Source organism: Teleopsis dalmanni, chromosome 2 (genome assembly GCF_002237135.1).
Source record: "Teleopsis dalmanni isolate 2A chromosome 2, ASM223713v2, whole genome shotgun sequence".
Lineage (NCBI taxonomy): Eukaryota > Metazoa > Arthropoda > Insecta > Diptera > Diopsidae > Teleopsis > Teleopsis dalmanni.
Window position 1 is genome coordinate 216,811,774 of NC_051847.1, and position 14,260 is coordinate 216,826,033.

A 14,260-nucleotide genomic window follows, 5' to 3' on the forward strand; every position below is an offset into this window, starting at 1 on the left:
TTAAAGTCCTCCATATAGAAAGATTATAAGTATTTAAATGATGACTGCTGTATACCTTCAACCTTTATGATGATTACCTGATACATTTTGTCTGGTTAACTTGTCTGCCTTGCAATTACCGTTAATAACCCCAAATTAAGGAAATGTTAAATTACGTTGACATCTTATTCAGAGATATAAATGGCAATTTAGACTCATTCGGATATAAATTGGATTGTATTTAAGGACTATTTGATAGTCCTTATACTAACTATTTCATAGCACAAATTCAATGTACCATGCATTTCCAGACAAACTATAGCTTGTTATGCCTTTTAACGATGACTTCCATCTAGAAAACACTGCAGTGATTAGGAAGCCTATAACATATACATTTATACAAATCCCATTACCTACACCATTACCTATTTTCAAACCGTCAGTACATACTATATGTATCTAGATAGAAAATCGACATCGTCCCGCATGTCCATCTATACACATACACGGGTATAGAACACATGTTGCCATCAAATCTGATGAATTTCTTTATACAGCTTTGATTTGAGAGTAATACTAAATCAATTAAATTTAAATAAATATCTGCTTTTCGATATAATTGCAATATATTTAAAAAACTTTAAACATTTTTAATTTTTGCTTAAATCCTGTAACAGAGTTGTCAATAATGTCCTGGAACCAAGGTTTGTTCAACTCACCTCACGTTGTGACATTTTGACAACAAAGCTTAGCAATTTGCAATTGAAAATTTGGCACAATTGGAAACAAACAATTGACAAACGCATTGCCAAAGGATTGAATGCGCCGGTGATGTTACGCAAAAATATCAAACAAAACACCACAAATGAAGGCAACCAATTGAATGCAGTAAAGCGTATCGATGATTCGAATGAAAATGACAGCATTATAAAGGCGCTGGAAATGAATTTCTCACACGAACTGTTCGCATTACTCAAGGAGGGAAAATATTTGCAAACAATACACCACTCCAAAACGCACAGGGACGGAGGCAAAATATCGAAAACTGTTTGTGAGAACACACATATAACTGCTGGTATTAGTGTTGGCTCGACAGATACGGCAACAGACTTAGGCATACCCGCGGAGACAACAGCTACTGGGGAATTTGCTGAAGAACACCAAATTACAGCATCGCATTTACCACAAACGTTGCTTGATTTGTATGCAAGGCGTGATGAGTTCTGGTCGCGTAAAATCAAACTAATCAAAATTTCAGAGTTCTACGATGGCATACGTGCGAGTGTGGGTTCAAGCGTTGAACTGCAACTGATACGCACCGACATTAATGCAATTGATGAATGCATTGATGCTGCATGCAATTCGATGACATGGAACTTATACGGTAAGTGACAAACTTCTACACTGAGAATGTGTAATGGCAATTGCTTGTACCTATTACACCTAAATTTTTAATATATGAGGACTAAAAGTAATACAGATCTATTTTTATGAAATTATTTGAAAATAAATTATTACCAATTTCCCAAAATTTATTCCCAGAGGTTCAATCAATCATTATATGCACAAGCACTAAAGAGAAAAGATGTCATTAAACAGTATTGATGTCATAAATAGTTATTGAGAGAGGAAATGTTTGCAAACATATTCTTATCAGGATATTCTTATCCATACCACTTGTTGGTTTTCAAATCTTCTTCATTACATAAGCTTAAATTTATTTAATAAAATTATTAGTTCCACTTAACTAGTATATGGTTATAGCATATTTTTTTGAGCATGCCCAGCTCTGCAATTTGAAAATCCTCTAACTACAGTGTTAACATATTGAGAGCAGAATAGAGTGACTCTATATTGTTACTTTCATGCTTTCATCCTGAGAATAAAATATAATCCCAAAGATTTAAATATTTTTATTAATATTTTGAAAGACTTAATATTTTGAAAGCATAATCTTAAATTGTAGATCCAACATTGGTAAATAAAATTTACAAGAGCACTGAAAAACTTTATCAACGTTTGCAACAAGCACAAGCCAATATCAATTCCATACTCTCCAGCATAAGGCACTGGAGTAACGAACCACTTCATCAACGTAGTCTGTACGGAAGAAATATGCTTGATTTGCGACATCAACAGGAACGCTTACGAACTCGTCTTATTCAGTGTGAAGATACAAAAATTCTACTCAATCGTTTATTGGTAGCAAATTTTTATTTATATTTCAATTATGACGAGGAAGATTTTAAGGAAAATGGTGAAGACTTAAGTGTCAAGCAGGTGAGGCACTTTTCGTTTCACAACGTTCGATATTCATAATTTTTAATCAATTTTCCCTTTTGTTTTTGCAGCTTTTGTGTAAGGCTACACCTGAACAGCGAAGTAAATACAAAAATTACTTAATAACTGTGGATGAAATCATTTGTAGAGAAGTGCGTCATGCTATGAAAATCAGGTGCTTTTAACAAAAAGCTTTTAATAAAATTAAACACTGCTTTAGTTAAAAGAAAAAAATATTTAGTTACAACAGATGTTCATTTCATCAACATAAAGTAATTTTATATTACCAATGCTATTTTTTTTAACGTATTTAAATTCTCCTTAACACTTAAGTTTGTTAAGTAGATTTGAGCTATGTGTGAATATGTGTGAATTTACTTAAAATCTTGCTTTGAATTAACAACTTCACTCCCATCATTAACATCATCATCATCATAGTTATCAATATCATTATCTCCTTATTTGTTAAGTCAGCTAAGTAGATTTAAGTAAGTTTGTTAAGTAAATTTGAGCTATATGTGAATATGTGTGAATTTACTTAAAATCTTGCTTTGAATTAACAATTTCACTCTCATCATTAACATCATCATCATCATAATTATCAATATCATTGTCTCCTTATTTGTTAAGTCAGCTAAGTAGATTTAAGTTATGTGTGAATATAGCATACTTGCTTAAATTCGTGCTTGCAATCAACAGCTTCACCTTATCATCACATCATTATTAAAACCATTAAAAGCAACATCCTTATTAGCACCAACATTACTATGATCACATTTATTGTTATTTTAAAAGCTGATTCGTGATTATTTGCCACTTAACTTATTAAAAATAAAATCTGAAGCATTTTTTTGTGAAATATAAATTCTCAACTTTAATTGTGCATGACTGAATCATTTTAAAACACTCAAATGAATTGTTTGACATGCATGCATTGGTAACATGCAAGAGTGTCATTCAAACTAACTCACAACTAATCAACAACATTACAACATCACAACAAGAACGAATAAAATGAAACACATTAATAAACCAGAAAGAAAAACACTTGACAAGCAAATACAACTAAATTGCACTGAACACACCGAAGTGCAAAACGGTAAGTTGGGTGGGTGCAATTGTTATATTGCATTTCATAGGCACGCCTTTTGTCAAGCTTGCATGCAAAAATCCTCATCGCACACTCGTATACATAATTACGTACTCAGTCGTCACTTAAGGTGTACTCCATTTAATTTTTGTATTACTCATACGCCACGTTGCACGCGTCTGCAGTTTGGAGTATTTACACAACGAAATGACAGGAGCTACAACGATGACGACAACAGCAACAAAAATAGCAGCAACAACACTATCAGCAGCAGCAGTAGCAGCGGCAACAACAACAACTAATGGTAGTGGAAAAAGACGAAAAGCAAATGAACTACAGAAGCAACTAAACTTTTACCAGTTGCCGCGTAAACTGCTCCAAACAAAACCACTTAATACCACAATGAGCAATGCGGCGCTGACGAACATTGTACCGCCGCCACTGTTTGAGGTGAAACTGGAATTGGTAGAGACCGAAATACGTTTTTCGCCTTCCTTTGAAGTGAGTGCAGAAAATAATTTTCAACAAATTGTCGAGCAACTGCTGCAAGACATTAACCAGACATGCAACTGCATACCACGAATTGTTGGTGACAACGCGCTGACAGCTCCACCTGCTGAAGATGATGACATCGATGCTACTACTGCCGCTCCTGCCGCTACATCAACGTTGGCTGAGTCGGGAGAGGTGGCTGCTGAGGGAAGAATACGTGCAGACGCCGCAAAAACGAAAACCAAAAAAATATTTAACATGGCAGCCGCAACAACCGCAAAAGGTGCATTTTCCTACCAAATTTTTTTTATTTTTCCTTTGTTTTTCTTTTGGATATAAGTTTTTTATGTTCACTACTCTTGGAAAATAAATTTTTCCATGTAAAAGTAATTTTTCACATGACGCTACATAATTTTTCATTGCTGTTAAGTTTTCTGTGAGTCCTTTCATTCTCCTTTTTTGTTTGCAGAACTTGAGGAATTGCATATGCTAAATGCTGGCATAAGAAAAACTTTGTCTGAAACCATGCGAAAGGCACTTGCTTATGCTAGCAATTTCAATAGGTACGCATTTCTGTGGACACAGCAAAAGGACGAAGTACTGAATGCAGTTTTGAATGTGGCATATGAAAATGATAATATCGGAAGGGGATATGCAATTTTAGAAGCTTTTAAAAAGGAAGTGAGTAGATTATCACTAAGCGAATATTAAATTAATTTCTTTAAATAAATTTTGAGAATATAATTTTAAGATTTTTAAGAATATCGTAATATTTTATTGACGTACTAAATAAATCAGATATCCTCAATATAAACTAAGCTGAAGTGATATAGTGATTCGAAAAAACTTTTCATAATCTAATAGTGCGTAAAAATTGCCTTTGGGATGAAGAATTAAATTGCAAAATAAAACAGGCAAAATCTATTAAAGTCTTCCGATCGCTCTACTCCGGAACGATCCACCCAACTGAATATATTACTACTTTATAGTACTTAAGCTACCATAGTTAATGCACAATTATTAATACATTAATAATTAATATTATAAATTAATAAATAATATAATCAACTGAATTAATATTATTATTTATTAAATTTATTAACATTTAAATATCAAAATCAGTTTATGCGGAATAATAATGCAATAATTTATAAGATTTGTATAATAAACTCTCAAACATTTTGAAGTTCGGAAATCTCAATTTTTATAAGTGTCGTAAGATGGTATTATATATCAGAGACAGAGCTTTAAAATTATTCACTAAAGTTGATACGCTACATAACCCCGCCCTAACAATCCTCAAGTCCACTTCTGGACTCTCAGGAAGATATGCTGATATAAGGTCCGTCATCAACTAAAAGACAAATAAATGATATGATTTCTTAGCCTAGTTAAAGCCTAGTGTGGGGTAGAGATTAGCCCCCCAGCCATTATAGAGTAAAAGTGCGTAATAGCACTAACTCAAGAAGAAGAAGAAGAAGTAAGATGGTATTTTAGTTTACAGTGTCCTGTTGTGATTCCATAATGCAGTAATTTATAAGATTCTTCTCATAAAATCTCAAAAATTTTAAAGTTGGAAAATTTGTATTTTTAGAAGTCTCGTACGATCGTCAAACTAAAACTATCCACCTTTTTCACAATCAAAGTTTTACTTTTGATGAGTCCATGCAATCTTGGTATCTCCTATTGTTATAAGTACCAGTAAGTGATTTGGATTATGTTAAACCTGCTAGATTACCCCAGTAATCCTTTCTGTTCTGTTTCTCCAACATTTTTATGAGAGAAAGGAGCGTACTCATAAATATATGAGTAATATCATATCCACTGAATGACATCAACTATATTACTGGTTACGCTTCTATAAAATGTGACTCGATTAATAACATATGACAAAGTTTACTATTGTTAATAATTAATACCTACTCAATCTTATTATTTTGTAATTATTTTGCTATTTAAATTAAGCGTACCTAATATTATTGACCCAATTCCTACAGGAGAAATGAAATTACACAGACATTAACTAAATTACTTGTAAATTTCCTCTGTAATATATTATAACTACTACTTACATGCATTTTCCATGTATAAATGTATATATACATCATTGATATGTATACTTCATCAATATGAAAGCCGATATATTTTTTAACTTCACACATTGTTGAAATGACTTCGATTATATCGGCCATACCAAAGATTTTAGTTATTCAGAAATTTTTTTTATATCTACAAGGAACACATATACAAAGCTTCCACTCACATCCCTAACCCCGTATTATTTGGTTGCTTAACCCCAAATTCCTTTAATTCTCCCATAAACTCAAACCAATTTGTGTGGTCAGTCAACTTCTGTGGCACATACGTAAATGACATAAAGAAATATGCGTGCACAATACTTGCATCCCGAGCCCATGGGACCAATAACGTTTGATAAATGCACAACGTTTAAGCAAAAAATTGCCACATTATCTTAACCCTAGCCATATTGGCAACAAAGGGTAGAAGGGTAGAAGGAATATTTTCCGCTTCTACTCTTTTTTTAGTCGGTTATTTTTATTTGCCAAAGGCTGTGATTTCCCTTTTATTATTTTTCTTCTCGAAGGCAGATGGAAATCTGTGCTGTGCACATGTAAGAACACGTATTATTTTTGAAAGCATTCGGTTTTTGGTCTGAGGTTTTAGCCAATTTGAGTTAAGAAATTGGTTTATATATCAAAGTTTATTTGAACTTGAAGCACATGACCAAAGTTTTATTATTCAGGGAATTGCGTTGGGATGGAGGGGCCAAGTTGAATAATAGCTTACACAATTGCTGTATACAAGCTTAAGAAGTTATTAAGTTGTCATTTAAAATAATTTTAATGTGAAATGAAAAGCATTAAAACTTTTCGGTTTAATTTTTATTGCTTATAAAAGTTTCTTAATAGTTCGATCTTTAGTGTTATTATAAGCATTTGTTGATATTGACACTACATTGGGACAAGTCGACCTCTAAGATGTTTGCTTTGTATGATTTAATATCAAAATTCAAGTGCAGATTTTTATATATATAAGGAGAAGACTATTGTAAAAATTAGTTTTGGTGACTGTTTTCTATTTTATAAGAGTAGTGTTATTGTTATTATTATTATTGAGTAGGGTAATACCAAACAGCTTGGTGTTAGAGTTCTATAATACTATCACCAATTTTTTACACAGACTATAATAAACATTTAACAATTTTTTATTTTATTCCATATGTTGTTTAGGGCAATAAGTCCGTTTTCAACATAGCTAAGCCTACTGCTGCTCTGTCTTTAACCTTCACATATAATATCTGAAAGACTGATTTCATTTATATATAACTTAAGCTTACCATGCTCTACCAGAAACTTCGAAACTCACATGCAAACTCATTCACATGCTCTCTGCTCAATGCAACAAGTCTATTTAAGAGTGTCTTCGAGATGTGAAGAAACTCGTAGTGTGACATTGGCCTTAACAATTCCTTCAGTCGTTTATAGATTAGTATTCTTTCGAGAACGTAACTTTTTTCACTAACTATAATATGAAATATCTTAAATATAATTCATTGTATAGTTCATTCTTTGGTCTTCTCGTTTGGAAAGGGGCATAACCTCTTTTGTCTTCCTCATATTCTTTATCTTCTCCACCTTCGTGTTATTTGTGTACAGAGATCCACTCTTGTTAATTGAAATGCAATAGACAATTGCTCAATATTCTTGAATGCATTTTAACAGACTTAACATCTAGTAATACCGTTTAGCTGTCAAATATTTTGTTGATTTTCGTTCTATTTTTTGTCTATATTAATTTTATTTCGCTTTAAATTTTTGTTTATTTGGCTATTTGGTTTTTTTTTTAATTTAAGAGCAAATTAGAGAGGTTTTAAATGTAAAAATTGACATAAACCGTTATCTTACATAAATATGTACTGTTTAAAGATTTTGGATAAAACCAAATGATATTTAAATTAAAACTATAAACCTTTTCCACAATACTAACAATTATATATTATATCTATATATATTTTATTATATATATATTTTATTGTCAAAATTTAATCTCCTATATCTCCTATGTCTATATAATAACAGTTATGTAAATAAACCATCAAGACTTCAGAAATCATATATGCAAGATTAACTTGATATATCCAACAAATACCGATTTCACTTTTCCACTATGACATTCTAATTTAGAATTCTGTGATCCTTAAAAATCATGCACGCAAGGTTAACTTAAGAAATCGACAGTAGATCTACTTCACTTTCAACTGTAAGATTATAATTAAAAATTTCTTGTTCCTTGAAAATCATTTGGACAATATTAACTTGAATAATCCGGGACATGGTGCAACCATACAGTACACTGTAGTATTCTAAATGTAATGTCCTTGTTCCTTTTGTATTATATTACGTGTGTAAGCTTTTAGTATAACTCAATCTTTTAAAAATCCTTTTGAATTATTAATTGCAATAAAAATGGTTTATATTGTTATCTGAATGGACATTTTTTTTCTATGTAAAACTATAGTGACTTTCAAGCTTCTGTAGCTCCTGGCATCAAAAAAATATAGTATCTGCTATAATCATTAAATATTTTCCATTCAAATTTATATATTTTCCATAGTATATTTTGTCCTCATAGACATTGTTGTACTGAAGACATATCACACCTAAATGAACTCACTCTTTGCAACGTAGGGCAAAACAATATTCACTTAAATAAATTCTTTAAGAAAACGTGTGGATATTTATAAGAATTGTACAGTAGGGAATCGCAACTAACATAGAACCAAAAATGAAAGTATTAACTAAATGTTGGTAATAAGAAAACATAAAAGGACATGAAAAACAATTTTATTTATGATAGACAATTGCTGTAAACTGGAACCCCAGCTGTGTAGTACATATGCGAAGATATTAAAATTAAGAGCCAGGCTTTCCGTTCATAGCAAATCTTGTTCCACACCAAAAAAACACAAGACACTTTTTGCACAACAGATTTGCGAATATTTAAGAAAAGCCACAAAATTACAGATACGTACTGGCGGAAATTAAAGTATTTCACATTTATTAGCCCGCAACGGATGTTGAGGAAAATTATTGGTTTTTTGTGTGCCCAATTTGAAGAGACCAATTGGTCAATGTATTTCTGTGCGGCATAAATTCTTAATTCAAATGTTTTTGGGTGTAAATATGTGAGAAATTTATGTGACTCGCATGCATAGAACGGACGAAATTAACACATAAATTAAGTTCTTACAAAACAAGAAAAAAGGAACACTAGCCAAATATGAATCCAGTTATATAAATATTAGATAAATTGACTTGAAGTAGCTCAGCTGCATACTTTGACCAAAACTCTGTGGAAATCATTGGCTTTATTGGTCACAGTGTTGAGGTTGGATGCTGTTACATTTGATGAGAGCACACGTGATACTGTGGTGCCGACTTGTATAGTTAAAGTAAGAAAATCATTGAAAAAGATTTTATATTAATTAATTTACACATAACATAAAGGATGTGATCCATATATTATAACTGTCTTAGGATTAAGAAGAATGCAAAATTTAGAAAGAGTTTGAAAAATTTCAAAATTAAATAAATCTTAAAAAATTTCACTTTATATTATTATCTACTATTGATCTTTAAAACTACTTTTAACAAATTAAGAGTTTATTATCATATCTATTTATAAACTATATTTTCCGTCAAATCTATTTTTCAACAGAAAAGAGGGTAGATGTGAATAGATATTAAACATTAGTTTTACATATTTACCTGCTGTGAAACTGAGGTGACGCTGAGACGTTCTCAGCATACGTATCGAGATTTTACACCAATAAATGCCGCTATGAAATTTCACGATCCTACTTGAAGTTGTATATTTATATATAACGATATAACGATATATATAGAAAAGGGTATAATAGCGAAAAAAATCTTCGAATCCAAAGATTAGATTCTGGATCTATTGATTAATTTAGTAGATCATAAAAGTTTTGGTCAGATTTGATAAAGATATATATCATCAGTGGTCTTTGGAAGCATCTATTGATTTCATTGTCCTGTCCATAATTATCAACACCCCTTTGAAATGATTCCTTCGGTACTAGTTGAAGTTCTATGTTTGCATATAACTTCTTAATTGATGGAAAAAGTAGAAACATGAGCAATAGTGAAGAAATATTTAAATCTAATCATTTAATTTTTGATAAATTAACTATTTCGAATACCACAAAATATCTATTGTCAGTGGTGGTGCATCTATTGGTTTAATTGTCTGTGTATAATTTTTGAACTACAAGTATGACAGGTTTAGTCAATTTTGAACCATGAACTCGCGTATTAATGCACGAGGCGAACATACATTTTAATAATGTTATTTGTGTGTTGTTAATATTTGTGTTTATTTTGCTATAAATTTAATTATTTATAGATTTTAAGCTGTTTAATGAATTGAGGTGAATACCACCAATCAACAAACAATATTATTTTCATCAAAAAATTAATTTTTGTTTGTTTTCAAACACTAAATATATGTTTTATTTTATAGTTTCCAAATATAAAAAATCCTTGATTATATTTCAGATTGAACGTTATAATGACCTACATGAAGAAATTGACCAGTTAAGCTGTCACTGTGTGGATGCTTGGTTGGCAATCGATATAAATCCGCTTAAGTATGCCTTGCTTAATCACGCCTGCAAATGGTCGCATTTGTTTAAGCAGCGGCTTTTGGTATACGTGCAACAAACACTAGAGGTAGAAATAATCCATTTAAAACAAATAAATTTAAATTAATATAAGAGAATATTTTTGATTTTGATTATTTCTAAAAATTAAACAGGAGCTTACAACCTTTATCAAACATGGCGAGAATATTCTGCAACTGGAAATCACACCTGAAGATTTCGCATTACTGCTACGCATACTAGACATAATGGCTCAGATTAAACAGCGCAGCGCTTATGCTGACAATATATTCAAGCCACTGAAGGACATCATATCACTACTCAAAACCTACAATGTTGAGTTTGGTATGGAACTAGTAAAGAGCATAGAGCTTCTACCCATGAAATGGAAGCAACTCAAAGAGGATGCAACTGCCAAATTTGAGGCTTTACAGCAGGCGCGTACTTACCAGCAAACCCGCGTTGCAGCAATGATTTTAATCTTTAATTGCCAAGTGCAAGTATATGCGAAAAAGTTCCAACGTTTACCGGTAAGCGCCTGCCTGAGAGCGGCTTTAACAGCCAAATGAGCAACTTTAATTAACTAACTACTTTGCAGTTTTTCCGCGTTCCCTGCGGTGCTATTTATGCACTTTGTGACAGAACCTCACAGCAGTTATTTCACTTTGCCGCAATCAACCGGCGGTATATACGCTGCGCTAAGCTGCTTGACATTAATTTACCGGATGAAACCCCTTTGCAGTTGTGCGCAGCTGAGCTGAAACGCGTTAAGGTGCTGGCAAGGCAATTTTATTTATTTTTTTTTTATTTTTTACTCATAACTTACATTTATGATTTTGACTTTTTTAATATAACGATTTCTTATTTTTATTTTTTTCTGATTTTTTTCTCGCACAACTGTGCAGCAATTGTGGGATTTTGTATGCGTCATTGAATCCTGCATTATTGACTGGCATGCAACACCTTGGCAAGCCATCGACACTGATGAAGTCGATGCTGAGTGTAAAAAATTTACACGCGATTTACGTACACTTGACAAGAGCATCCGAGATTGGGAGCCATACACGTATATTGTGGGCGTGCTCAAGGATTTAGTTGCTTCATTGCGCGCAATCACTGAACTGCAAAATCCTGCTATTACAGAAAGACACTGGATGGGTCTGATGCAGTTGACAAAGGTAAATTTTTATTATTCCCATGTTTCCATTACACGAGTCTTGGATACAATTCGAATTTAAGTGAACTATACTTAAGTAATTTTCAAAAATCAATGATACAGAATATGAATTTAAGGTTGGGCTTTAATGTAGACGTAAAGCGTTTATATCGAAATCTACTAAATGAGTATGAAAGATGTAGCACCAATTTTTTTCCAACAAATGTAGGAGAAAATCGAGAAAAATAGTAAAAAAAAGGTAATAGAACATATTATATACTTTTATAATATTATAAACTAGAAAATCAATTAATTAATTTGAAAAAAAATTCAAAGATAAAAAAAGAAGCATATTTAATAAATCAGGATAGATCTATAATTTTTAAACAAATATATATGCTATATATGTAAAAAGGTGGCATCACTGTGTCAGCAGTATGCGAAGGAGGGAGAATGGAAAGACAGCAGCAGTCAGTCGAAGGTAAGCGTCCGAACAGAGAAGTTGAAAGTGAAGTTGTAAAGTGATAGCGGTCGAATAGTGGATTTCTTTTTCAATTTAATTATATCTAAATAACTGTTGTGTATTTTCAATTACAATTATATCTAAATAACTATTTTGTATTTATATTATACTATAAATTATCTTACATATATGTATATATAATATATGTATATGTATTACATATATGTATATATTATTGTATTTTCTAGAATTTTTTCTTTATTCTATGTATTTAATATGTTTGCTATAACAGAACCCTGCAGATGACTGTAGATTTACTCTAGAAATATTGATATTAATATAATGTTTTTTGAAACTGAGTAAACTTAAAAACTGAAAAGACATAAGAGTACGTAAACATTATTTAAATTTTTAGTGCCAAAAGTGACTCAGTTTTCCATTCTCCCAAATAAGTACAACCTTTTACAGCTCATAGCTTTGGTACTAAGAATGCTGCACCATCTATGCAAGCATATATGTACCATCTAACAGAAACATATTAATTTAATCAAATGCTCGAAAAGTTTGAACCCTTTTGATTTCTATATAATTCACATGTAGGATATTGATTAACTGCCTTATAGATCCAAACAGAACATCAACCCAATTCAAATGGGTAGCTTCTAGTTACTTAGAGGTAATTGTGATGTAGTATGCATTTGCTTTGGCAATAGTAACCTGCAAACTTTTTTGTAGATTTAGATTTAGAATTTTTATTGCTCTTAAAACTTAGAACAGTCGACAGTTGGGAACTACCTTCTTTTAGTTAAAGATTGATTACAAAGACATGTATTATATATTAAAAATGAAAATAATTTCTCTACTAATGCCTTTCTTATGTTCAATGAAATTATATATATGATAGTTTTCTTAATTTTTTATTTATATGTAGTCGATCGAAATATTTATATTACTATATATTATATATATTTATGTAATATTAAATTATGTCTTTCAGATGACAAAACAATATAAATCGGATTATTTGGTAAGATGTTTTACTTGTCTATGTTATATATAGTAGTGCATCTAGATCTTAAACAAAAAATATTGCTAATGTTAATATAATATTATTATCATTTGCTATTATGTATTAAAAATTGAATGCTTTTAATTAGGGTTTTGCATGTAGAAATTTGCACATTGAAACCAAAATCTTTAGATAACTAACTTATATTGATGTATTGATAAATTGATATATAAAAAAAGTTATTCAAAATATGGAAGTTTACCAAAATCTGCTGACAAATCATGGTAAATAAAAATCTGAATTATACAGATTCAATAAAGCTAAATTGTTATAGTTAATAGAACAATAAAAATAAATAGTTAATAGTTAACAGATATAAAGTTATGGAAAATATATATTACTCATATAAAAAATAATTAAACCTATTCGTATACGTAATAACACATTCTTATATAAATTATATATTAACATATGTTAAATAAAATTAAATCCACAGTTAATGTTTAGAACTTTGATATTGAGCCTATGATGTTATAGATAGTCTCAACTATCTCAGGAAATAAAGCCTTACTACACATAGTGTAGTATAAACTTCAACTAAACTTTTAGAAAGTGATCTCTTCAATCAAAAAGTTATTGGAACGAAATTTTGCAAATCAATTTATTGGCACTGGCACCTGTAGATACATGCTCTTCATATACATCGAAAACTTGCTTTAAAAAATGCTTTGCTAGTATTTTTAACAACTTTTGAAAGGATCCAACCAAAATCTACTGCGTGGAGTCAATAAAATTTTATACTTATTACGGGTTAAGTATGAAATTATCTATGAAAAAATTTAATTAAATCTTCTGTTGCAAAAAAATGAAATACATAAATATTTAATAATACATGTTTAATATATTTAATTTAATTAACTGTTTACAGTGTATTTACTTCAAATAATTTTAATTATAAAAATAAATTTTCATATTATGTGCTTTTAAATATGTGATAAATTAGTTTAAATAATTATTTATACATATAATAATTAAAAAAAAAAAGAGTTTTATATTACATTACATTTTAATTAATAATATCGATTTTC

The 14,260-nt window shown here is 30.7% G+C and overlaps 1 protein-coding gene across 1 annotated transcript in view; it reads left to right on the forward strand.

Moving 5' to 3' along the window:
* Positions 1-14,260, forward strand: part of LOC119676739 (dynein beta chain, ciliary-like) — a 50,459-nt gene that overhangs the window by 10,229 nt on the left and 25,970 nt on the right. Inside the window, exons 8-16 of the mRNA XM_038087995.1 lie at positions 657-1,363; positions 1,946-2,259; positions 3,692-4,124; positions 4,311-4,522; positions 10,441-10,614; positions 10,700-11,074; positions 11,143-11,316; positions 11,450-11,722; positions 13,161-13,190. Of these exons, the coding sequence (XP_037943923.1) occupies positions 657-1,363; positions 1,946-2,259; positions 3,692-4,124; positions 4,311-4,522; positions 10,441-10,614; positions 10,700-11,074; positions 11,143-11,316; positions 11,450-11,722; positions 13,161-13,190 (2,692 nt within the window). The remainder of the gene's footprint in view (positions 1-656; positions 1,364-1,945; positions 2,260-3,691; positions 4,125-4,310; positions 4,523-10,440; positions 10,615-10,699; positions 11,075-11,142; positions 11,317-11,449; positions 11,723-13,160; positions 13,191-14,260) is intronic.